The sequence below is a fragment of the Glycine soja genome, chromosome 11 (genome assembly GCF_004193775.1).
Source record: "Glycine soja cultivar W05 chromosome 11, ASM419377v2, whole genome shotgun sequence".
NCBI lineage: Eukaryota > Viridiplantae > Streptophyta > Magnoliopsida > Fabales > Fabaceae > Glycine > Glycine soja.
In genome coordinates this window covers 34929753-34957364 of record NC_041012.1, presented here as the reverse complement: position 1 = coordinate 34957364, position 27612 = coordinate 34929753, and the positions used below count along the sequence as shown (strand labels likewise).

At 31.2% G+C, this 27612-nt stretch overlaps 1 protein-coding gene and 3 long non-coding RNA genes across 4 annotated transcripts; all 4 read left to right on the top strand.

Annotated features, from left to right (window-relative positions):
* The first annotated feature begins 2748 nt into the window (after positions 1–2748).
* On the top strand, positions 2749–6911 carry LOC114374914 (axial regulator YABBY 5-like). The gene is made up of 7 exons (XM_028332639.1): positions 2749–3222; positions 4206–4325; positions 5420–5540; positions 5709–5757; positions 5851–5926; positions 6029–6097; positions 6537–6911. The coding sequence occupies exons 1-7, from the start codon at positions 3145–3147 to the stop codon at positions 6582–6584; spliced, it is 561 nt and encodes a 186-aa protein (XP_028188440.1). The 5' UTR covers positions 2749–3144; the 3' UTR covers positions 6585–6911.
* Positions 6912–18544: 11633 nt separating this feature from the next.
* Positions 18545–20983, top strand: LOC114374853. The gene is made up of 3 exons (XR_003658642.1): positions 18545–18645; positions 19453–19789; positions 20928–20983. It is a non-coding gene; the product is annotated as an uncharacterized LOC114374853 (long non-coding RNA).
* A 222-nt stretch (positions 20984–21205) lies between these two features.
* LOC114376107 lies at positions 21206–21603 on the top strand. Its single transcript, XR_003658907.1, has 3 exons — positions 21206–21303; positions 21382–21431; positions 21529–21603. It is a non-coding gene; the product is annotated as an uncharacterized LOC114376107 (long non-coding RNA).
* An 893-nt stretch (positions 21604–22496) lies between these two features.
* Positions 22497–27202, top strand: LOC114376008. The gene is made up of 3 exons (XR_003658881.1): positions 22497–22860; positions 24262–24380; positions 26755–27202. It is a non-coding gene; the product is annotated as an uncharacterized LOC114376008 (long non-coding RNA).
* Positions 27203–27612: the final 410 nt, after the last annotated feature.

Here is a 27612-nt window from a genome sequence, read left to right as displayed (position 1 = left end):
TTATATATATATATATATATATATATATATATATATATATATATATATATCTTGTTTATCTTTTACAATAATTTGGTCCGAATTAAAAGAATTATTTTACCAATGTAATTACCTTCAAACATCTTAAGTTCTAATCAGTTTGATCATCCCAGGTCCGGAAATTTAAATCCATGTCATTTACCAATATAAAACATTCAACTGCAGAAGACGGTTTTAGCTAGGTCTCAAGTATAAATCACACGGTTCATTGATTTTTCCCCAGTGAAAAAAATTAAAATGAGAAAAAACTAAAAACAAAAAAGCAATACAAGCTAAAAGCATGATGTATATGGAGCAGTTTTAGTGGCTCTTAGGGTTTCAACTGTCATATTTGATGTAACTGTTTCGATGCTTTTTGATTGATTTGTTTTGCCCATGGAAACAAAAGCTGCTAGAAAAAGTCGTTCGGAGAAAATGAAAGACATCCCAAGCTAACTTTTTACCACCCAAAATGACAGCAACATTTTCTTGATAGTACATTAAATATAAAATGCGCTGAAAGAAATACCAATGTGTGGGCGATGCATACCATAATCCATACAGAATATACTCAGAATTCAGAAAAGTGATTGCCATGCATATTTTTTTTGTTTTTTTGTTTTTGTTTTTGAGCAAACGAATTGCTAATTTGTGCCATCTATCTAGTTATAAGACTCAAGAAGTGTCTATGAAACACACAATTGGAATTATTTTAATTAATATATTACTCATACAATACATTTCTACAACACTTCTTACAATACTATTTTTTTTTCATTTTTTCTCTCTTTTTTTTGTTGTACAAATTTATAATATATAGATATAATTTATGTTTCCCTTGTATACTTAAAAAAGCCATTAGAGTAAGCATAATTAATAAATCCAGTATCATTCCTAAAAAGAAGAAGAAAAAGAAGAAAGTCTTGTTTTCTTTTCTTCTAAACAGCTATCATTCAGTCAAAAAACAAAAAACAGCTAGCTATTGTTAAAATCTCTGGAGTTATGGAAGAAAGTCACACACCACTATACTACTATTTAATAAATTTTCGATCGCCCCCCTCGTCCGCCGTGAAGTTGCAGGTTTGTCTGAGGATGGGAGTGGTCACTCTCATTCCATCATAATGATTTATTATATATTGTACAGAGTTGGTAAAGCGGCCAAAACCTTTGCTGTGTTTTGAACTTTTGATGCTTGAATGCATGCAATTGATATGCAGTGGATTCTATAAAATTCCATATTAAATGAAAACTATTTTTAATTATAACTAAGTATTAGTTTTTTTTTTTCAACCCCTCAAAATCTGACACAACGATTATAGTTCACTAAAATTTAATGAGAAAAAATTTAAAATAATAATGTAAATATTTTTTCACAATCACCCAATTATAATTTATTATATATAATAAATTTGTTAACTTTTAAAATAATTATCTTAAAATAATTTAAATAAAAATTTATGATAAGATGACAATATTATATAGACATCAAACTCAATTATATTCTATATTATATTCTGTATATAAACGTTTATTTGTGACTCACTAGACTGCTGCCTTTTCTCTTCTATAAACAAATACTTACCCTAATTGATATTTATAGTTTTTTTTTTGTTTAAAGCACTTTTACAGCATTGAAGTAATCTTTATTATATTTTGAAAAAAAAGGTAATGTAATCAAACTAAAGAATACTAGTTTTTTTGGTCTGTTTTTTCGTACCCATTTTACAATATTTCTTTTTACTTTTTTTCACGAACTTGCAATTTAACTCATTTATATAGGTGTAATGAGTTATAATAAATCCAGGCCCACACGAGACTCGTTGATCTAATTAAACTTTAAATAGAAGTGCATAAATTACAGTTCGATTTTCTTTATACCCTATGATTTATACTTATTTTACATTTTTCTTTTCTTTTCTATTTTGACAGTTTATTTTGGAATTTTTTTTTTGCCTGAATACAGTTTATTTTGGATAGTTTTTCAACTCGAGTTAGCTTTTACAAAAGAAAAGTGGTGTCTCATGTATAGAGCATTTCTTATATGTTATGCTTTTCCTTCGAGGAAGATATTCATCACCTATATTTCATCTTGTTCGATGACAAATCAAACTTAGAATACAATTAATCCGTTTATGCATAGTTTGGATATTCAATGACTTTTCCTAATAATATTTTCACAATTATGCCTTTTCCCTCTTTTACAAAAAAAAGAAGGTAATAATAATTTAACTCTATTTTAAGGAAGGAGAAAAGGATGCGGTATGTTCGTTATCATATTTGGCACGTTTTGGTATGATATATTTGGATTGTGCATAATAAAAATATTGTATTTTAAGGTTTTCCTTTTGGTATGACGACCTTATAAGACTTTTTTATGGGTGAGACTATATCTTATACACTATTTTTTAATAATACTTTTTTATATAGAAAAAAATAAAATAGTCTATATTTATTGAGATTATATTATTTTAAAAATAATTATTATAAAAATTAATAAATTTTTCATATATATAATAATTTATAATTAGATGATAATATAAAATTATTTACCATTTTTTTCTCTAAATCTATTAATTTTTTTTCTATCTCTTCACTGCTAATGAAGAGGCGGAAGAAAATCATTTTTGCAAGAATTATTGGCCACTTGAAGATGGATTTCCAATATGAACTAAAAACCACTACTTTCTTTTCCTTTTTCCGGTCCCAGCATTCCCTGACTGCCGTGGGCACTACTAAAACTACTTTTTTCATCGCATTACCCTACTCTCTACTCTCTACTGTCTACTCTCTACTCCTCGATCCCTCACTGCTTCTTCGGATTCCAAACAAGCCCTTCATTTCCCACTCTCTATTATTATTTATACTACAACCCCTAATTCCCTCAACTTTTACTGTACTCATATACTTATATATATACACCCCCATACACACCTCAGTTCATTATCTAACCAAGAAGAAGGGTTTTAAGAGAGAGAGAGAGAGAGCGAATAATTAAAAGGCCCTTGCCTTCACCTTTGGTGTCCAAAGATATTGCTAGAGAGAAGAACTAGTTGTTCAATTAGCTTCTTCTTCTTCTTCTTCTTCCACCCTTCTTGTTTGAGTAAATTAAGAAGCTTGAGATCAGACATGTCGAGCTGCAGCATCGATGTTGCGCCTGAGCAACTCTGCTACATCCCCTGCAACTTCTGCAATATTGTTCTTGCGGTATCTTTGATTTCAAAGCTCTTTTACAATTTAGTGGGAGATCTGCTTTTCAACTCTTGCGCGCATGCTACCTAATTGATATGATATATATCTTGTTTTTAAATATCAAACTAATGTACAGCACATACACACTTGGTTGTTTTCTTCTTTTGCCTCTTTGTTTTCTTTCACCTGTTTACATCCAAGGATAAAAGAACTCAATCAGATCCTGAAAAGGAAGCTACACTTGGGGTGTGTGTGTTTGCGCTTTTGTGAACCAGTGGGTGTGTTATTTCAATTCCCTCTTTCTGGGTTCCTAGTTTTTGTTACAGTCATGTCTCCATCTCTGGACTTTTCTTTTTTCCTTTTTTCTCCTTCTTTTGCAGTCAAAGAAAAGTCATACCCTGGAGGACCTCAAGATGGTCACACACACAAACACAAAAACACATGTACACATACGGTGTTTTCCCTTTCTCGTTCTGAGTAAGTGCGGGTGAGGCTAATTGTGCCAACTGTGCTAGCAAGCTGTTTTGAGAAATATGGTGGTTTCCTCTTGAAAACGCCAAAATAGGCACTATATGTTGAAACTGTTGATAGGACAAGTCCTCTCCACCCTTTGATTTTCTATCTCTAAGCTGTAACCTAATTTAACTCCAGCTTCTGCACTACACATCCAGGTCCTTTCTCAAGTTTGTTAATAGGAAAACAAAAAATGTAAATCTACTGAGGATTCCCAGTTCTAACACATAAGGAACAAACCCTGGATCATAGCACCTTCCAAGTTAACAAGTTTTCTTTCTTTTTTTTCAAGTAAACCCAAGCTGCACCCTTTTTCTCAAATTATTACCATCCCCCTTTTTTCTTTTCCAAGATCTTATCATCCCAAGTGTGAAATTATTATATGATCTAGTTTTATTTAACTTTATTTTCATTTTCTGGGTTTCTGATGAGTTTTCTTCTTGTATAATGAAATAAGCGATTGAATAATAGTGTTATGGGCGCAGGTGAGTGTTCCATGCAGTAGCCTGTTTGACATTGTGACCGTTCGATGTGGGCACTGCACCAATCTATGGTCCGTGAACATGGCCGCCGCGTTTCAGTCACTGTCATGGCAAGATGTTCAGGTGAGAGGCGCAACTAATTACTACTTAATTATGAAAATACTCACAACTACTAACTAAATAAAAGTGTGAGCAGTAAATTAATAAATAAAATAGGGTCTTTGCTTTCTGGATCCTAGGGTAGGGTTTCTGGGAGTTATTCTTTTCGAGAAAATCGAAGGCTCTCCCTCTCTCCCTGGTAGGTTCTCTGTGCTAAATCGAGTATTTCAAAGCAAGCACGTCTGTTATTTCTACCTGAGAAAGAGTACTGAAAACCCTAGCTACCTGCAGCCGCCATAAGCAAAACCTATTTTCCTTTTTCTTTTTCGCACTTTTAGTAGAGGCGTCAGGACCTGTCCAAACCCATCAAGGCAACTGAAAATAATCTACAGTATCTCTCTCTTCAAGGCTTTTCGAGATTATATACCTTGAGGTTGGATTTGATTGACATGTAGTATGTATGTATATGTGGGAAGTATGTTAAACCCATAGTTAGGTTTAATGATTTCTTTTCAAGATCCTTGTCCTCTCCAAGGCAAGCACACCCCTGCGGATCAGATGACTCAATTTCTTATTTTTTTTTTTTAAAAATGGTATCTTGGTGTAAATCCCTAAATTCTATGCCCTTCTGGGTTTTTCTGTAAGTACTTCCATTCATCGATCTGATTAGTTGCGTTTCCTGTCTTACTACTGCTCAGTGATATTAAAGGCACTTTCGTTTCTCTCTATGAGAAAGCATCATTATTTCTTCACGTCTGAATCACAGTAAACCCACATTTGCTGCTGCCAGATACCTAGTCAGTTATTTATTTACTCACCCTATTTTATTTCATGCAAAAACTACCTGGTCCCAGTTTTGTTTAGTATAAAATATATGTTTTATTGTATAGTTATGATTAAAATAAATTTAGATACACGTGGTTTAAAATTAATTTGTCAAATTTAAACGAGAAAAGGTAAAAAAAATAAAACATTATTAAGTTAAAAAGTTAAGTGTTCTTCATTTTCTCTATATTTGGAGAAAGCTAATAATAAGTCATCATGGTACGTCCACTTTATTTATATATTGGTATGGCTTAGTGTTGATGCTCCTAGCTTATTAAAATTTTCATTTTCAGGGATCTGGGCACTGCAATCCAGAGTACAGGATTGACACTGGCTCCACGTCCAAATGCAACAATAGGATTGCAATGCGTGCGCCCACCACTCATGTAACTGAGGAAAGGGTTGTGAACAGGCGTGAGTATATATATATAAATATTTGGCTTTTACCCGTTTAGTATCCAATCTCAAAATCATCATAACCTCATATATTTAGTTGTTTCATTTTTAAAAAAATAAAATAAGATAATCCTTGTTGTTATCTACCATATTGATCTGATCATGAGTTGTTATTTTCTTCTCCAGCTCCCGAGAAGAGGCAGCGCGTACCTTCTGCTTATAACCAGTTTATAAAGTAACTCAATGCTTTACAAATAATTTTACTGCGTATATATTCGATGTAGTTGGTGCATAAAAGCAGCTTTGAAACGTCTTTGTTCTTACGCAGGGAAGAGATTCAGAGGATCAAAGCCAATAATCCTGATATCAGTCATAGAGAAGCTTTCAGTACAGCTGCAAAGAACGTAAGGACCAGATCCAAATTACTGCAAATATTTTACCCTATTTATTTATATAATCATAATCATCTTGATAAATATAATAACTGATAATTATTTCATTTTTAGTGGGCACATTTTCCCCATATTCATTTCGGGCTGATGTTGGAGAGCAACAACCAAGTTAAGATGGAGAATGTAAGTATTAAAGCAAAATTATTTCTCTTTATATTACATATATTGAGAGATAATAATATGATCCCCCTCAATCAACATTTATTTGATTTTATGTATGATAGAAAATCAAACCCTTGTTCTTTTTCTGTTCTTTCAATTATAAAAAAAAGCACCTTATTCAAAAAATATTTAGAAAATATAGTATATCAATCAAGAGAATGAGTATTACTTTTTATTGTAACATTAATTTTGTAACCGGAGGTTCAGGAAAGATAAAGGAGTAAATTTTAAAAAAAGAAAGTATTTCCAGAAAAAGAAAAGTTATAAAAATAATACGTACTTTCAATATTTATTAAACCCTGATTCATGTATTATATTGCGCAGAACGTCAATATTATAGGATATATCTTTGGTACTGTAGAAAACTTTGGTTGATTAATTAGATGATATTTTATTTCAGGTTTCTGAGAAGCATTTAATGTCAAGGGCTGCGCTATTGAATAAATGAATGCTATCTTCATCATATCACAGGACTTGGGTTTCATTTGAATCTGTCAAGTAAACAATGTCCTGACCTAAAAGGAGTTTTAAGGACAATCATCTCTTTTTCTTCGTTAGTGTACTTGTCACTACTTACTACTTGTTCAATGGATGCTTTTCACTTAATTTGAAGCAAGAATGCTAGTTTTCCCTTGTCATCTTTCAATAAGTTCTATCTTCTAGCTGATTCAGATGAAAGATGAAATATGTATGCTACTGTTTTAAGCTCGATGGCGAGAACATTTATCATCATATTTTTTGGTAATACTAATAAACTTTTAAGTTAATTTGTTAAGTTTTATAAGTTTATAAGTTCACTTTCTCTCTATGAATTAACTTGTATGTAAATTCTTTTTTTAATAAACTTTGGGTAGACTCGATAAATTTTAAGAAAATTTTCTAGATTTTTAAATTTATCATTGAATAAACGAGTCAGTAAGTTAACAACATTAGATCAAAACATAAGTCATTTTGATCAGTTGTTTTTTGTTCAACATACCTTTATTTAATGTGTTATTTTCGAATCGAAAAATTTTCACATCTAATAATATCAAACTCTTGCTCTTTAATAACACCAATTACTCGATAAGAATACTCTATCACTACCATAATATCAATAAGTTATTATCTAGTAGTGATGCATTACTAAACTTTGTTATTTAAACATTGTAAAATTTATGATTTACTATTTTACTTTATTATATTATTGAAGTGTTTAATTAATATGTTATTTATAAATATTTTATTATATAAAATAAACTCTTATAAATCTACGAGTTGAGGACACGAGTCGATTCTACAAGACTGAGTTTGATAACCTTTCATGTTTCAATGCCAATCATTAAGCACTAATAAATATCACATGCATCTTAGTACATCCAACTATTTACATATACATATATAGTAGCATGCAATAAAACCAACTTGGTTGAATTAACTTAACATATATAACATGTGACTATGGCACTTAGAAATATAATTATGTGGGTGTTTGTCCTCCCAATTTGATGAGTTTAGGCCGCAAATATAATACTATATTGTTAACTATTTTGCGAATATATTTTTACCACTAGAAAGTCAATTAGGAAGATGGAGCTACAAGATCAAGGAACTCAGATAAAAATGTGCAATATATAAACTAAGGATCACTAACAATACACTTATTTATTTATTCTTCCTAACATATTTTTTTATTATTGATTAAAACTGATTGAAAATTACCCAATCACAAGTGAAACTTACTAAAATTTTAATCAAATTAATAAAAAAGTATATTTAAAAGTGCATGGCTAACATTTTTCACGAAATAATATGCTTCAAACTTGACACATTTTCATTTACCCAGAATCTCTCATAATTAAAGCCCTCTAGCTACTAACTAAATAAAAAATAACTAAAGGTAACTTCAAAAGGTAAGAGATTTGAAAATTCCATAATGGAAATCTTAATGGAATTTATTAGTTTCTTTGATAACGGAATTTATGAATGCTTATTTATTAATTTACACATGAAAGTTTCAGTAATAGGATGCTACAAGAAATTAATCATTATTTCTTTGAATTGCTGAAAGATTTCCAAAAGCACTAGTGTTTCGTTGAAGTTATATAGATTATTTCAAAAGAAAAGTTGATTGTAGACTTAGGTTAGCAACATAGCACTTAAGAAACTAAGCTCAAATTAAGGGCAAAATCTCAAGTCCTAGAGATTCCACTTAAAGAGGATCTGACCATATTATTTCATACCTGAAGATATTAGTCTCATGCAAAAAAAAAAAAAAAAAACTAGTACTTCAGAATATTATAAGAAAATATTTTAAATTAAATCATTTTATCTAATCCTCTTACCTATTAAATATTTTTTATGTTTGAGAGCATTAAAAAATAGCTTCCTTATTTAATTTTTCTTTAAAAAATATTAGTTTTAGAGAATTAATAAAATATTATACGAAAATATACCATTACTCTAACTTAAAATTGCAAAGCATCCCCCCCCCCCACAAAAAGAAAGAAAGAGCATGTATTTGCTTTGGATTTCAACTGAAAGAAAGGTGGAATTCACTTCTTTCTGTTGCCATCCTTGGGACAACAAATTTCCAACGTTCACGAATCATGGTCTGTAAAATCCAAACGAACAATCAGTAAATGGGCTTAGTTAGGGAATAAAAAACCCTTTATTTGTTTCTTTTTTCTCTTCTCTAATTTGTATATGTCATGTATTTATTTTATTTTTTTGTGTGTGTATAATGTTTTATGAAATGGACGGGGGAAAGACCAAAAAAATAAACGTTTCTTTTTACTTTTCAAAGTAAAATATCTAAGACAAGATTTGGTCCTGTACGAAGCACACTCCAACTCATAAATTAACAAAGGCCTTTTCGAAAAGGTAGTTTTGGACCACCATTTTGGCATTATGGCATCCCCATCTCAACATACAGGAATCTCCATGAAAGCACTAAAAATGAAGCAGCTACTTTTGCAGGTTGCTTCAAAAAATTGGTTAGAACTTTTATTACTATTGAGCATTGACCAGCTTGTGTGTTGTCCCATTAACAAACTACTCGCGGGCAAAAGAAAAAACAGATATCACAAAATGATGATCGCCATTGATAGCTTACAAATATCGCCAAAACTTGTACAAATAAAAGTTGTGAAAAGTTAATTGTAAGTTCGAGGAAATTAATCTCATTGGCGGGAACAAAAGAAACATGTTTCATAGGATAATAAGTTCTACGAGCTAGCATTAATCTTATAGATTCTATGGGTATATTAGGAAAAAGATTCACAACTATAGAGTTTCTTTTATAAGAGTTATTGTTATAGACCCTACTGCTGATGGATATATATAATAAAATTACAAAATTGTAGTATATTTTATTTGAATGAAATGAAAATAAAGGTAGCTTAGGTAGCTAGCTAGGGCGGAAGAGGGAGAGTGAAGTAAACTAGCTAGACTTTGAGCTTGTTATAAGAAATGAGAATATAAGGGTGTGTATATATACTTTTTAATTTTATAAATTTTGATAGTAGGAATGAGTATTATATATTATATTAATGTTGGTAATTCTGACAATCAGAATCTGAAACGTCAAAATCATGTCTATTAAGCATTGATTTCTTTTGAATGTCATTTCATCTCTGACTTTCCCAGCCCACCACTTACTGCCATAGAGAGCCACAGCAGAAGCAGAGCCCTTCCTTTTCGCACTCGCCCTTGCCTTGAAGTTAATGCCACATTTGTCTTCCAGTAATGCTACGTATCAAGTTGAAACTTCACCTTATGATACATCGCAACCCTTCTTAATTAACACTATTTAATGCATCATATATATTGTTACCGTATTTATTAGTATTTATAGATTCATTTTAATGCCATCAGATCAATTTACTACGGTATTTATTTATAGATTACACATTTTAATGCATCATATTATTTACTTATACATATTTTAAATTTTATATAAATTGTTAAAAAAACACACTTTTTAACCTACTCTTATGGATACACTTTTTTTATTGGTTGAAATATATTAAAAATTATAAAATTCTGTGAGTTTCACTCTATTTACTTACTTTTTTTTCTAATTTGATAATTTTTAATTAATTTTAACGAATAAAAAAAATATTTATAGAAATGTGTTAAAGAATATGATACTAATATTCCTAAAAAAAAATTGATTAACCTTTTTTACTCGTAGCTACTAGCTAGGTATGGTCTGATTACTGGATTTAGATGATAATTTTGATAATATTTAATTACGAATAAGGTATAAAATGACGTAGAAACTAGGAAATTAATTAGATGCACAATTCGGTACTACCAGAAAGCCAGGGCATTAATAATTACTATTTTTTTGCCGATTTGAGATCTAAATTTTTAATACGTCTCATCCATAAAAAATAGTGGTCCCCCTTTATGGACAGGGCACCGGTTATCTCCGGCAGTTCCACCGGGCATGGGAACATCTAAGCAACTCAATTCTTAATTTTCTTTTTTTTTTTAACTTCTGTCAAACATTTTTTTTTAATTTCACTTCGACCATTTTAATAAGGTTTAAGCCTATAAGAAATTAATAAAGTTTAAAACGTTAACTCTTTAGTTATTGTTTCCTATTGAACATGAGTTGTCAATTTGGGCTAGTTTAACCTATTTGGTTGGCTCATCATGGATTAATATTTTTCGTGTTGGATAAGGTTGGAATAATTTAATATCAGGTTTAAATTTTTCTACTCCGACCTAATCCTTAACATGCCGAGGGCCAAATAGGTGTTCTATGTACCAATTATTTTTTAAAATATAAAAAACTAAGAAACAAAAATGACCATACACCAATGTTTTTAAAATCGAATTGGTGTTTGAACTGATCAAACACTGATTCAAGATTCATTAGTTCGATCATAATTAAACCACAATTGATCGAATTTTAATAATTAAATAATATTAAATAAATATAATATCATAATTTTATAACATTAAAACTAAAATAAAACACTTATCCATTAGAATCTTAACATTTAAAGTACAAACCTTAAAGGACACAAAGCAACTAACTGACAAGTGACAATTAGGCCATCGATCTCCTTGTTAAAATATGTGAACTATCTTAAAGATATATATATATATATATATATATATATATATATATATATATATATATATATAGAGAGAGAGAGAGAGAGAGAGAGAGAGAGAGAGAGAGAGAGAGAGAATTAGGTACCGTTCACCAACAAAGCTTTCATATCCTTATGAAGTAGACCACATTTTGTTTGCCTTTATTAAATAAGACTCCATCTAATTAATCTCAAATATAAGAAGGAAAAAAAATAATTTGCACCTATTAAGAATATTAGTTAACATAATTTAATTATATTGTTCTTATTTAAAAATAATTTTTTTCTAAGTTGTCATGTATTAATTACTATGCATACTTAGTTTGTACATTTAAATTATATAATAATTATCTAATTTCTTCTATTTTAATGCTTCTTTTGACTTAAAAAGATAGAATTTTAGTTTTTTTTTTAATTTTTATCTCAAGAATACTAAAGTTAATAAATTTACATGTTTTGTTATATTTTTGTAGAGTTTTGATACATCAAATAGAGAACCGAAAGATGTTGAAGAATGAGAGTAGCACGTTTAGCGTGCCATTGCACGCTCAACACAAGAAGTCAAGCTGAAAGTCAATTGGATCAAGCATGGACGCCTAGGGCATGGTCACTTATCCAACTATATTATGCATATGCATATGCAGGATTAACGCACAATGATTTTTGAAAAACATGTCTATACAACATTTTGAAGGATATAAAAGACTACAATGTGTTTTTTGGAGGGAGTTGGCAACAAGGGTACAAAGAGAAGCAAAAGCACCCACTTTGGTTTGGAGCTCTTCTTCTTTCAACTTCTTCCATTTCCTTTGTTTCATCTTTTGTTTTTTAGCCTCCCATGATTATGAAAAGTTAAATCATCCATTGTTGGGATCTTGAATACTAAACACTCTAATGACTTTTACTATCTATTTAATGTTATTTCAATATTATTGCTTCCCTTCTTAGTTTATTATCTTGTTTATGATTTGATCACTCATTCACATGTATGTTATAGGATTTAATTATTGAAAAATGTTTTTACCTTAAAAACTTGAAGGAGCTTATAGGTAATCCATGTCTAGGGATAAAATGGTATTATTTAGCCTTATTTATGTATCTTTAGTCTTAAAACAAATTACTTAATTTAACTTTTAAGGGATTGTGAGTGAAATTAGATCATTTAGGCTCTTTCACATTAAGAGTCATGATTATAGTAATTTAGTTGATGAATGTAATAGTTAAAATAACTCTAAATGACGAAAAATCTTTAATATTGCATCAAGAGTAATTTTGATTGGCCAAACACCCAACATTTCCACCAATATATGCACCAAATATATTTTTTCCACCTCTAAGTGTGTTTTTTTTGTCTCTTGTATCTTGTTCTATTTTCCTATCCTTTGTTATGGTTGAAGTTTATATTTCGACACTATCATTTTGAAAATATTTAGTTTAGTCATATATTCATTTAAAAATAGGTATATATAAACTCAATCAATATTTTCGTGAATTCGACACTCAATCTTAGTGTTTTAATATTACTTTAAAAAAATTTGTATATTTGCCAAAAAATTAACATCCTATGAAATTTGATATCAACTATCAAGAATAAAACAGAGACATTGGAAATAAAACTTGAAGAAAATGAAGAATATTTTATTAATGATCTCATAAAACAAAGTAAAATTAGTTGATATTTTTTTACATTTAGGACAATTTTTCTTCTTCTTATATTTAAAACATGAAGGAGTATTTCTTTTTTTGGTGAAGAAAATTTTAGGTAAATTGAATATTGAGAGTTCATTAAATTAGAACATGTCTCAATACTTAAAAGTTACAAGTCATTTATCAACAAAATTCTTACATCAATAGTGAAATTCAAATTCACTTCTTCGTAGGATATGAATATTTGATCTTATCAATGGAACCGACTTTTGTTCACAAAATTCGGAGGAAGTATGATACAATTGGAGTAATTAAAAAAGAAAATCTTCTAGTTCCTACTTTGGAGGTTTAGTCTTACCCAAATACCGACATACTAATACCACCTAGAACTACGAATCCTATCATATTCATTTCCGCAAAAGAAGTGTATAAAAGGGAAGGAATGGGGTAGCCTTTGGAGTAGTATTTGTTTGAGAAGGGAAACTGATGATGATCTTTGGTGGGGTCCAAGGAATGGGAGAAGGGGCAAACGAAGGAAAGGAGTTGATTGGTAGTAACACGTGATTCCTTTGGCTTTGGGGGTATGGCATCCCGTTCCTATCGCAGGATTGCTTCCTACCTTTAATCCAAATCCTTCATTTTTGTGATAACCACACTTACGCGTGGCGCTTCCATCTTGTTCCAACCTGTGCTGTCTGCGAGGACCACATAATACAAATAAATTTCACAGTAACATAACATTCCCTTCTCTCCATCAACTTGTCACTCAGATGCTTGGCATCACCATCACCACCCCAACATGGAAACCGGAATATGTGCCCATTGCCCCCCCTTAACACATTTCTTTTATTTGTGTTGTACGTTAACTCTATAATAATATCAACAAACCAACCACAAATTAGTATGTGTAAGTGTAAATGCATGTTATAATTATTGTTATAGATAAATTTATGTGATGATATATAAGTGATTCGTTGCAATAACAATTCATATATATGATTCCGAACAAACTTTATTATTTGTTTGAACCTATAATCTTCGAAAGGACTTTAATTACCAAATCAATGCCTCGGCCAATTTGGGTTATTCTAATATTTTCACAAGTATGTTTTTTTTTTAATTATGTTATTGACATTAACTTTGTTGAGATTAATATCTGTTGAAAAATCTAGCTGATCATTTATATTATAATTTTTTTTTCGTTCACATTTTTTTCATTCACAAAATTTAAACCCAAAATCTTGTTTAAGATAATCGAGTCTATTATCACTTGAATAATGACTTGTTGTTTCACAAGTATGCAAATACCAAATTGGAAATGAAAATGAAGTCTTTATTGTGTATAATAATTCTATCGAGTTAGATCCTAATTACTCAAATGTGAAATATAATGTTTGGATATCAGTTTTCCTTTTGGTGGATGATTATTGGATATTAGTGAATGTGTTTGGATATCACTTAGGGGTATTCACAAGTAGTGTCACTTGTAAATTTAAATTGATCCAAACAATTTGGGTTGAATATTTTGTATGTTTAGGTCAAATTTGACGCAACCCATTTAAATCCTTGAGTTTCGGATTGAATCATGATTTTAATATCTGAAATTGCTAACTTGACCTATGGACTCGTTAATTTTGAGTTATATTATTATTATTATTATTATTTAACAAATCAATTATTATTATTAGATTTCAAAACTAAGATTGAGACTGTCTTTTCTTTTCTCACCCGTTCTCACAATTTCAGTTAATTACTCTCACGAAATTAGGATTTCAACTCTTTGGTTGTAGAACATCTATTTTTTTTTTTAATTTCAAACTATTTTAGATATAATTGGAGTTTTAGCTATACTATTTATTTGACTATTTGAGAACATTGAAATTTACAAACTATGTTATAATAGTTTTAGCTTTTGGACTTTTAGACTTTGTGAGTGTGGTGCTTGAATTTATTTATTATATTTCAATTTTTAAAATCATGTTTAACATAATATGTTAGCCTATGTGGTAATGATAACAACAATGCGATTTCTTTCCTAATTTTTTCTTCTATTATTTAACTACACGTAACAATTATAAATAATTTATTTGATATTCTATTTAATAAAAAAGTTAACTTATAAAAAATATGGGATTTAAAAAATAATAGACAAATTTAAATGTTTTGACTTACTAACTCAACCTAACCCAATTCATTTACAAATAAGTTTAAATTTAATAATCAACCTATTCAAATTTGATTAGATCAATCACAAATCTAGTCAAACCCAACACCCCTAATATAATACACCACTACACCTACATTAAGAAACAAAACTAAATCAATAAAACTCCAAGAAACAAAAAAAGAGATGATAAAAAAAAACTATTTACTATTTAAAAATTATAAGTTTTTTATGCTATTTAAAAATTATAAGTTGCACAAGTGTTTTTTTAAAAGTTAAAATTAATATTAAAAAAAACAAATAAAAATATTAAAAATATAAGATAAATTTGTAAAGTAGTCAAGATTAAGTGGAAAAAGAGTAAAATTAAAAAAATGATTTAAAAATGTAAATTGTTGACATTTGAAATGTAATAAGAAACTTGAATATCAAAATTAATTTTAAATTGAATAAAGTCGATATTTGAAGAAAAAAAATGTTAACATGAAAAATCATAATTTAAAATCTTATTTTACTGCTTAAAATATTTAAAATAACAAAAATAAGTATTAAATAATAGTCACGTTACAAAAATAAGTATTAAATAATAGCATTGTGTCACTATATAATGCGCGCGGGACATAGTTGGTTCCAAAATCCAAATATCGGGTTGACAAATGTGAGTTAGAAATAGACAAGAAGAGAAGAGGAAAACGGTCCGTTGAATTGCCATGCACTGATCTCGCTCTCTAGCTTCTCTCACTCTCACTCTCATTCCGGAATCGGTGTTCTTCCACTCGTTCGTTCTCACTCTCATCTATGTCTTCATTTCGATCTTAATTCCCCTTTCTTTCCGATCAAGATTTTGATTCTTTAATTTCCCGCGTTACCGACAATCTCAAGATTTTGATTCTTTAATTCATTTGAGCAACAGAGGCAGAAAACTGGAGATTTAGACATGCTTGATTTGCTTAGAGCCATGTTTGGCTTTCAGGTATGTATTTTGTGCGTGACTAGAACGAGAAGATTTGTGATTGCCTAGATTCTTTGTTTGGTCTCCTTAGATTCTTGTTTTGCCTAGATTTGTGTTTGCTTTGTTTGGTCTCCTTAAACTATGATGATCTAAATGAGTATTTCTGGTTTGTTTTATCAATCATAATAATTAGTTTTCAATTCCTTTAATTATTTAGCCGTGCAAATCTGTGCAAATCTGTTATTTTCAATTCTGATTTGTTGAGAATTATTAGGAGATTGGTTGCTTGATTCACTACATATTAGGGCTGTTCACTTGTATATATATCACTGTAAACTAATATCAAATTTATTAATAAAAGTTACAAACTTATTCCTCTATATGGTATCAGCCTAAACGATCCATCCATTCCCTATTTCTTCAATTAAGGACGTCGTTCCCCACCCTTGCCTCCCATGGCCGACAACAACTCCTTCATTCTCAACCCCCATGAGCCATCCAAACCCCTTGCTTGCATCACTTTCACCAATGTCACCAAACTTCTTCCCAACAATTATCCTAATTGGAAACAACAAGTTGAAGCTCTCCTTGATGGCTATCATCTCCTCCAATATCCAGATGGATCTTTTCCTGCGCCGTCAGAAATGATCCTCACCGCTCCAACATCTTCGACGTCGACTCCGTCGGAAACGACCCCCACCACTGCATCACTTCCGGTAACAACTCAGAATCCTGCTTACCAAACCTGGCGTCGACAGGACCGCCTTATATATGGTGCTCTCCTCACCACTCTCTCTAATGAAGTGGCCTCCCTGGTGTCTCAAACCAAGACCTCGCATGATCTCTGGATCCTTCTCAAAAACACCTATGCCAAAGCATCTCGCAAACCTTTTCTCGGCCGCTGTCAGTGGTGCAACATCAAAGGTCATGTTCTCTCTCAGTGCAAAACCTTCCAGTAGCAGCATCCTAGTGTCCCACCGCCACCTCATAATTCTCCGGCTCACACTGGACAGGTTCAGGTCAATACTGCAACTGCCGACCCATCGCAACATGATTTTCTGTTTGACAGTGGAGCGACACATCACGTAACCAATGATCTCGATAATCTGACGCTTCATCATCCGTACACTGGTCCTGACTCACTGTTTATGGGTAATGGTTCAGGTTTAAACATCACTCATTCTGGAACACTTTTACTTAATGATTTATCCTTGTCTAATGCTTTGTGTGTTCCTTCCATGAAACAAAAAATAATCTCTGTCTCTAAACTTACCCAACAAACCAACTCTGCTGTTGTTTTCCTGCCAAACTCTTTTTATGTGAAGGACTTGCAGACGGGTCACACAACCCATAAAGGCTCATGTGTGGATGGACTCTATCTCTGGCCCGCCACCTCACCCTCCGTCCACACGGTTCGAACAGAATCCTCTGCATCATGGCATCATAGGCTTGGGCACCCTTTATCTTCTATTTTCAAATTTGTTCAGAAACATTTTTCCTTAGGCTCAAATAAATTTCCGCAATCCGATTGTAACTCGTGTCAAATTAGCAAAAGTCATAAACTTCCATTCCATGAATCCACTCTTAAATCTTGTTATCCATTAGAAATAATTTTCTCTGATGTCTGGACTTCTCCTATTTTATCAATTGATGGTCTTCGCTATTATTGCATGTTTGTTGATCATTTTACTCGCTATATTTGGCTATATCCAATGAAACGAAAATCTGATGTGCAAACTATATTTCCCAAATTTAAATCGCTAGTTAAAAATTTCTATCATCACAAAATAAAAATTCTTTACACAGACAATGGTGGCGAATATATTGGTCTTCGCCCTCGGTTCGAATCGCTACTGTCCAAGTTGCATCTCTCATCCAGATTATACAACTTGCGGGAGGATATCAATCATAATAATTAGTTTTCAATTCCTTTAATTATTTAGCCGTACAAATCTGTTATTTCCAATTCTGATTTGTTGAGAATTATTAGGAGATTGGTAGCTTGATTCACTACATATTAGGACTGTTCACTTGTATATATATCACTGTAAACTAATATCAAATTTATTAATAAAAGTTACAAACTTATTCCTCTATATGTTTTTCTTTAGGATTGTATTACTGAAATTGACTTTGTTGGTTCGCTTAATCATTTATTAATTTACAATGTCTATTTTTTGTTCCAGGTCATCTGATTGCTTTTCTCTAGGATGGCCCATTCGTAATGATGGTGAATTCTTTAAATCAACAAGTGATTTGGCACAGGTAATTACCTCCTAAAGAGCTACTGGCATGATTGCAATTTACTTTATCTTCAGTATTTGTATAAATTTTGTATCAGGGAAGAAAGGGTGCTGCTGCAAGAAAATCTGGAAATCAAATTTTGTTGAGACACGAACATTCTGGCACATCTTCCGCAGCTTTGACCATCTGTGGACATTTTTTATACTGGGTTTGCAGGTATTTAATTCAACCAAAGGAAATGCTTATACCTTTATTTTCCCTTTTATTATAGTTATGACAAGGCTTGAGCATTCTTATTACAGGTGATTCATTATTGCTTGGGAAGGGATTTCACTGACGGATATATTTCAGAAGGATGTCTTATATAATCTATCTAGTATATTCATCACAGCATCCATTCTGGGTTTGCTTCAAAGTATGATATGTTCCCTTAAGTTGTTTTTATTAATATAAATTTATCTCACTCAATTATCAAGGATCACTAGTATCAAGAATTTTATATTGATGGTCTGATTTTCCTATTATCTCAAAAATCTTGGCATTTCATTTGTTCTAAATTACAAGAAAATGTCATGTGAACAGTACAATAAGTCATGTGAGAAGCAAGATATAACTGAATTATATTTTAGTTTTTGGCATGACAAGTTCCACTTCTTTAAATAAATGATACAATGCTATCAGGGTTCTTTGCCTCCATTTCATTGTTAGGCGAGTCAGGTGCATGAGTTGTTCCTAGCACATCCTTCCTACAAATTTTCAAGTGTTTTATTTAGAAAAGAAATTCTGTAGTGACAATTTATATAAGATCAATAGGCTACTTCCGTTGAGGATTTACATGTCCTAAATTATTTGCTGATCATATCCATGCCTAAATGTTTTGTAATGACTCTAATGAATAATCCATACCTTGCAGATTCAATCTATACACTTTACCTCCAATATTTCATATTGAATGTAGAAATTGTTTTCTTAAATGTTGATGCTTATTTATACCATTACCTGGATAATTCGTTTGTTGAATTTGTATTATATGAAAATTTATAATGATCCTTTCTGGAAACAAAAGATAAGTTGTTTTTTCTACATTATTTTCCTTCATTTTTAACTATTGAATTACATCCAAGCTTTATAATATCTATTTTTTCCTTTTTGAGGGCTCTTTTTATCTTCATCCTTGTTTATAGAAATTTACTATCATTTCTGTTCCTCTTCTATGATTCAGGTATCTTGGACCTGATCCTGAACTTTCCAGGCTATCATCGATGGAAATTCACTGATGTGCTAAGAAATATTCTTAAAGTCTTTGTCAGTCTTTTTTGGGTTATCATTCTTCCACTCTTCTATGTTCATTCCCTCAAGGGTGCACCTCAGGGTCTGAAGCAGTTGCTTTCCTTTTCCAAACAAATAAGAGGCATTCCAGCATTTTACATGCTGGCAGTTGCATTATATTTGCTTCCGAATTTACTAGCACAGCTGTTCTGTTTCTCTTCCCAATGTTAAGGCGTTGGATTGAAAACTCAGACTGGCACATAGTCAGATTCTTCTTATGGTGGTCTCAGGTACTCATGTCTTATACACTTACATATGTAACTATTTCTTTTCATAATTGTAAACTAAATGACTCTGTTGGTAAAGGGCCTCTTTTGATGTAATTATTGGTTATTCTGAAAGTAATGCAAATTTGAATACGGGCCTAAACATTTGTTTTAGTTAATTTGTTTAAATTGATATGACTGATATCTGTGACTTTGAAGAGCATATAGCTAATTTCCTAATAAGGACTTTTTCCAGTTGGAGTGATCCCCTTCAATACCAAGAAGTCTGTAGTTCTTATGCAAAATATATACATGCATTTATTTACACCCAATTCGTATCTTGCAGAAATTGATAGTGAAGCACTAATTTGAAGGGGTTTTTTTCTTCTTTTAATTTGACAAGATATTTGACTACAACATGCAGTAGCTTCCTGTACCATGTAATTTTTCTATCCTATAGTTGAATTGTAACAATCCATCATGTCAATCATTTGTGTCAGATTTTGAACAAGTAAGAATAAAATTAAATAGTTCGGAGTTTTATTTATTTGAAAAGTATATATTACATTAATCTTAATGCAAATCAATGAGTACAAAACAATTTTGGACTTGCATGAGATTTATGGCTATGATCTACATGTTAGAAACTTTTAGAATTTGGACTTTACAAAACAAACCATTACACTTTTCTAGTTTGATAGTTTACCTTGTCTGATCAAAGATTTTCTTCTACTTGTTTGGGAATCCAGTTCAAGGTTCAACTAACTTTTTGTGGCAAAAAATATACCTAACGAGTTTCCAAATAGTTATGATTCATCTTTCTGTTTAGTTTCTTTCAGTGTCTAGTGAGAATGTTTGATTTAGAACATCGTACTCTTAGGACACAATTTGCCCACAGAATTGATTCTTCTATTTATCACTATGATTTTGTACATCCATAATCCCAACATTTATGGTCTTTAACTCTTCCACAGAATCCGAGTTGTAGCACTAATTTTTGTTTTAAGTCATTATTTTTCTATTTACCTTTTGAATGTGTGAATACTATTAATTAGTAACTGGTAGTCTTTAAAAACATCTGTTTTCTGAACTTATATCAATAATTTTGGATTCTTTGGGTATCATTTGTCCATTTTTTAAATGATCATTTCTCCCCATGCAGCCAAGCATCTATGTTGGAAGAGGAATGCATGATAGTCAATTTGCTCTCATGAAGTATGTTTCACACAACACTATGTCACTAAAATAATATATTTTATTGTTTGAAAATTGTTCCATCATCTAGATTCTTTCATGAATTTCCGGTACACTATATTCTGGTTGTTGCTTTTGACATGTAAATTTTTATTCAGCTTTTTTGTCCAGGTAAAATATCTTATATGATAGTAGTTGTTACCTAATAAGCTAGCCTTGTAAATATATTTGGCATCTTTCTAACTGTTGTATCTATCTTCAGATAAAACCTCTATTTAGGCCAACAAAGGACATAATGAGCATTCGACGTGTTAATTATGGCTGGCATGCATTTTTTCCCAATGGTAGTTTCTTCACCTTTTCATGATTACGTTGTATATTGCTGTTAATTTTATAGATGTAAGATATTCAAATCTATGCAGCTCGAAATAACTATAGTGCAGTAGTTGCACTCTGGGCTCCTGTACTTTTGGTGTGTATTTTATATATCCTGGTTATGTGTACATATATTATTCTTTTCTCTAGTACAGTTATCTTAGTGTATCTTCTCATTATTTACTTCAATACAGGTTTATTTCATGGACACTCAAATTTGGTATGCACTCTTCTCAACTTTGTGCGGCGGTCTTGTTGGAGCCTTTGATCGTCTAGGAGAGGTCATCGTAAATTTTATTTTATTTTTATCTTGTCATGTCCAAAGAAAATTTGAGATCCATTATCTTGTTGACTTTATAATTTTTTTTGTAAAACACAAGTTCATATAGAAACCCTAAATCTATTTAATCAAGTTAAGAAATTTATAGGGATCCTTTTGGATGGAAAGTACTGGACCATCATTTTGATTATGTTTTTATGAGATAGAATTGCACTTTTCAATAACTCTTTTTAACATATTCTTTATTGTTGGCTCAAATTGATTAATTAAGACTAAAAAATCATGAGTGGATGTGACCCATTGAATAGGGAACTCAATAATTTCGTAAGTCCCAATAAATTTCAATCAATATTAGTGTCTAAAAATTATGTCTTACTAGCATTCATTCCTCTTCTATGAAATTATTAAGTATTCAATGTGTAACGAAGCCTACAAATTTTCAAGTGTTTTATTTAGAAAAGAAATTCTGTAGTGACAATTTATATAAGATCAATAGGCTACTTCCGTTGAGGATTTACATGTCCTAAATTATTTGCTGATCATATCCAAGCCTAAATGTTTTGTAACGACTCTAATGATCAATCCATACCTTGCAGATTCAATCTATACACTTTACCTCCAAGATTTCAGATTGAATGTAGAAATTGTTTTGTTAGATGTTGATGCGTATTTATACCATTTCCCAGATAATTCGTTTGCTGAATTTGTGTTATACAAAAATTTATAATGATCCTTTCTGGAAACAAAAGATAAGTTGTTTTTTCTACATTATTTTCCCTTCATTTTTAAGTATTGAAATACATCCAAGCTTTATAATATCTATTTTTTTTCTTTTTGACGGCTCTTTTTATCTTCATCCTTGTTTATAGAAATTTACTATCATTTCTGTTCTTCTTATATGATTTAGGTATCTTGGACCTGATCCTGAGCTTTCCAGGCTATCATCGATGGAAATTCACTGATGTGCTTAGAAATATTCTTAAAGTCTTTGTCAGTCTTTTTTAGGGTTATCATTCTTCCACTCTTCTACGTTCATTCCTTCAAGGGTGCACCTCAGGGTCTGAAGCAGTTGCTTTTCTTTTTCAAACAAATAAGAGGCATTCCAGCATTTTACATGCTGGCAGTTGCATTATATTTGCTTCCGAATTTACTAGCAGCTGTTCTGTTTCTTTTCCCAATGTTAAGGCGTTGGATTGAAAACTCAAACTGGCACATAGTCAGATTCTTCTTCTTATGGTTGTCTCAGGTACTCATGTCTTATACACTTACATATTTAACTATTTCTTTTCATGGTTGTAAATTAAATGACTCTGTTGGTAAAGGGCCTCTTTTGATGTAATTATTGGTTATTCTGAAAGTAATGCAAATTTGAATACGGGCCTAAACATTTGTTTTAGCTAATTTGTTTAAATTGATATGACTGATATCTGTGACTTTGAAGAGCATATAGCTAATTTCCTAATAAGGACTTTTTCCAGTTGGAGTGATCCCCTTCAACACCAAGAAGTCTGTAGTTCTTATGCAAAATATATTTACACACAATTCGTATCTTGCAGAAATTGATAGTGAAGCACTAATTTGAAGGGTGTTTTCTCTTCTTTTAATTTGACATGATATTTGACTACAACATGCTGTAGCTTCCTGTACCATGTAATTTTTCTATCCTATAGTTAAATTATTGTAACAAACCATCATGTCAATCATTTGGGTCAGATTTTGAACAAGTAAGAATAAAATTAAATAGTCTTTGTTCATATATGTTCATACAATCCTTGATAGTCTTTGTTTTAAGAGGTGATACACACACATGACTGGTATACAACATTATTTTTGTGTCTATGTCTCTCCGTCCCATCATTAAGTACATTTTAAACATCTCTCTTTCTCTCTCTTGGTTGTCCAAGTATTATTTCTCTTATTTTTATATATACTTATTTTATCAAATAACTAACTTTTGCTTTTCATAGGCATCTAAGTACTTGTATGGATAATGAATTCTATATCAAATAATCAGGGAGTTGAAAGGAAAATAATTGTATATTGTGTGTATAATACATTCTCCAATATCCTTTTTATAGGGTAAACAACTATGCCTAGAAAAGGAAGTAAGGAAATAAGAAAATAAATATCAAGTACTGAGATATTTTGGACCCCCTAAAATATCTGTGATATTTATAACAATTTTTCCAAATATATGTTCTGGTTCCTCATTCACTGCTTTTGATTTGTGTTTTCCCTTTTTACGAAGAATTACACCGTGAAAGAAGATAAAATTCTTTGCATGTGTAAAGAAGAGACAAGCACGTGACATGTGATATCTGAAAAATTGTCATCTATAATTTTCAAGCTTACAGATATTTTTTTGCTATTGTATGCATTGCTCTTGCAAACCACACCAATTATGAAAAAGCTAAGGAAGTGTTTCTAGTTGGTCTGTCTTTCTCTTTATATTTGGTATTTTTAAGTTAATTGTTTTGTTACGAGGACATCATATCATATCCTTCACTACTTTCTCCTACAAAAGAATAAGGGCAACTTCTTAGCTGGGACAATCATACATGTTAAATGTTTCTAGATATCTTGAACTAAGCTTGTGGGTATTCTCTGTGAAGTGTGAACTAAATATCTCTTGAACATATATTTGTAGATCCGCATGGATACTCCCAATGGAATCAAGGACTCAATTCCTGCTTGGATTAAGTTTTATGTACAGGCTCCTGGTGAAAATTACATACAGCTGAATATACTATGATCCCCCCAGAAGAGGTAAGATTCTAGACTTCTTACATGTAGGATACACTTAGAAAAAGAGATGACAAATCTAAATATCTCTTTTCCCATTATGGGATAGAATTGTATCTATGGCCTCTCTTTGTGGTGCTCGTGTATATGTCAAAATACCATGTGATGGTTACTTATATTTTTCATTTTAATGTCATGCACTACTGTGTTCAATGATTTTATTTTTTTCTTTTTACATATGTCTTCAAACATCCACAGCCAAAGAGATCAAAATCACTTGGAATATATGAGTCACACATTAAGTTTGGTCTTTTTATTTATTTTTATCATGAATGGCATAGCTGTCTGAAGCCTTGCTCTGTCTCTTTCCTTTTCTTCCCTTTTACTCTTAGCCTCCTTACTAATTTCTTGTTTTTCTTCATGACCCTACTACCACATAGACAGGTGGTTACAGTTAGGGCCCCATCATAGTGTGAGTCATTGCTTCCAAGCTATGCCTCTCTATTTACTGTGCACCCTAGTAATGGGTGAGTTTTCGTCAGATTATTTTCCTAGTAATCCAGGAAAAGTTGTTTTTTTCTCTTAATAGCCACTGCATTTAACTTTTGAAAACCAAGATATTGGCTATCTTTATTTGGTTGCTTTGAGGAAGCTTCATTCTTGATTATGCCAGAAGAAATCAAATTGACTTGCACTACTAAGTAGACATCATCCAAAACTAAATATGCTATTGTTAAGAGTTAGGAAAGAGGGGAGGGAAAGTTAGTTAGCAACAGTTAGAGAAGGTACTTAATTAGAGGGGTTAAGTAGAAACAAATAGGGGAAGAAGGGTGGAAGGATTCATTCTGAGATTTTAAACTTTTGTTAGAAAAGAGAAATCCTTTGTGAAGGGGAAATTCTTGGAAGTGAATTTTTTTAACCTATTATCATGAATCATTCTGTAAAACTTTCAGTTTCTTTGTCAATTTCTCATATTTCTTTCCTGGGTTTGTAACAATTGGTCCAATCATGAATCATTATAAATGCCTTTTCTAGAAAAACACTTGTTTGGCAACCTCCTCCATATAACGAGTTTAGGCTTGCTTAATTATGATGGTGCCGTGGCATCCAATGATCACAAAGTAGTTTGCAATGGAATAATTTGATAATATCTAGATGCTTCTCTGTAGGTCTTCTCTCATAATATGGCTCATACTTTGTGATCATGGTGTAATTATGAGTCATTTGTGTTGGTTTTTAGTTGATTCTCTACAGGAAGTTGCTTAAACTCATGCTTGTTATTCAATTTTGAATTATATATAGTGAATCTTATTGCTCCAGTCATGGTAGTGAATTACTATAATATATTCCGCGAATCTAATCAAGTTACAGACATATTTGAGAAAAGAGGTTTATTCATAAATAATATGATTCATATTTTCATGGAAGCTCAAGTCTGGATCCAAATCCAATTGCTTGCTGATCATTCTCAACTATCCACTTTTGTTGCGTTTTTTAGTTTGAGCTTTTAGCCTCATTGTATATATAAAAAATTCATAATTTAGAGAGCGATCATCGCTTTCTTAATTAAATATTCTCACTATGATATTTTTTCTCTCTTGATGTGTATTTCATATATTATCTCACATCAAGCACAAAATTTCTCTCTCATGTCAAATTAAATTACATTTGTTTCCCCTTACCTATTATCTCTTTCAATTTACTTTTCTTTAATTAACTCTATCTTAAATTGAAGACCTGATAAAACTCTTATTAAAGACCTGATAATGACCTTGGGGCTTCTAACCCCCAGTACTAGAATCCTATACTTTTAATGTGGGACTCAAGCTCCACACCTTGCAATTGGATCTTGACAAGGCCATGATTCAAATCTTTTATTCACAAGCATATTCTAACTAAATATATTGCCTTTGGAAACTCATTGACACGTGTTCTTGAGTCTTGAGTTCTATTAATTTAATCTAAGAATTGGTTGGAAATGATTTGGAACCATGTCTGTTGTTAGAATTATATATTATTCTCTTAATTATCATTAGAGAGCAATGAGGGATTTGTTCATTATTACTTAGATTAGATTGATTCTATGTAATTAATGTAGATCCTATTTGCTCATTATAAATAAAGGATTAGTGGGTCATCCAAGACACAACATTACTGTAAAAGATTGTTGTAGTTGTCATCATGGTTTGCATTGTTATGTTCATCCCATGTTAACTTCATTTGAACTCTCAACTTAGTGTGGTACATCCTTGGAAATTAGACGTGGAAGAATTTTTCGTTTCGAATGAGAAACTATTCGAGCCTTCTCTGTTTGCTTTAATTTTTGTGTCCCGTTTACATTTTGATTGTCTTGTCTGTTCCCCTAATGGTCTGTCTTAAATGTTATTCATTCTTGCAGTCATTCAGAAGTCATAAAAGTTGATATTAGCTGGGAAGCATTGATCAAACTAGTGCAGTGGTTTTATTCTGATGATCTGCCTAATCCTCCTTCTGGATGCTTGTGGGATAATAAGGATGATGAAGAAAAGCTATTCAATCTACAACCATGTGTGGAGCTTTGTTGGCTTGCTGAGTTCTGGATTTTGGAAAATATTCAGGAAGCCTGCTGGAATGTGATTATGTCTTGTCTTGATAATGAACAGTTTTTTATTGTATGCATTTTTATTCAAATTCATACTATAAAATTTGGATGCTATTATCGCTTTGAGAATTAAGGGTTTTGATGCTATTATTGCTTGAATTTTATCCCAATTAAATTCATACTAAAAAGTTGGGATGACGGTTTTGACACAATTCTTGTATGAATTTGATTCATACTATAAAATCGAGATGACATGCTTTGAGAATTGACGATTTTTATTCAGTTATTGTATGAATTTCATTCATACTATAAAATCGAGATGGTTTGCTTTGAGAATTGATGGTTTTGATGCAGTTGTTGTATGAATTTTTATCCAAATTCATACTAGAAAATTGGAATGGTATGCTTTGAGAATTAACGGTTTTGACGCAGTTGTTGTATGAATTTTTATCCAAATTCATACTAGAAATTGAAATGGTATGCTTTGAGAATTAACGGTTTTGACGCAGTTGTTGTATAAATTTTTATCCAAATTCATACTAGAAAATTGGGATGGTATGCTTTGAGAATTGACGGTTTTGACGCAGTTGTATGAATTTTTATTCAAATTCATACTAGAAAATTAGGATGGTATGCTTTGAGAATTGACGATTTTGACACAGTTGTTGTATGAAT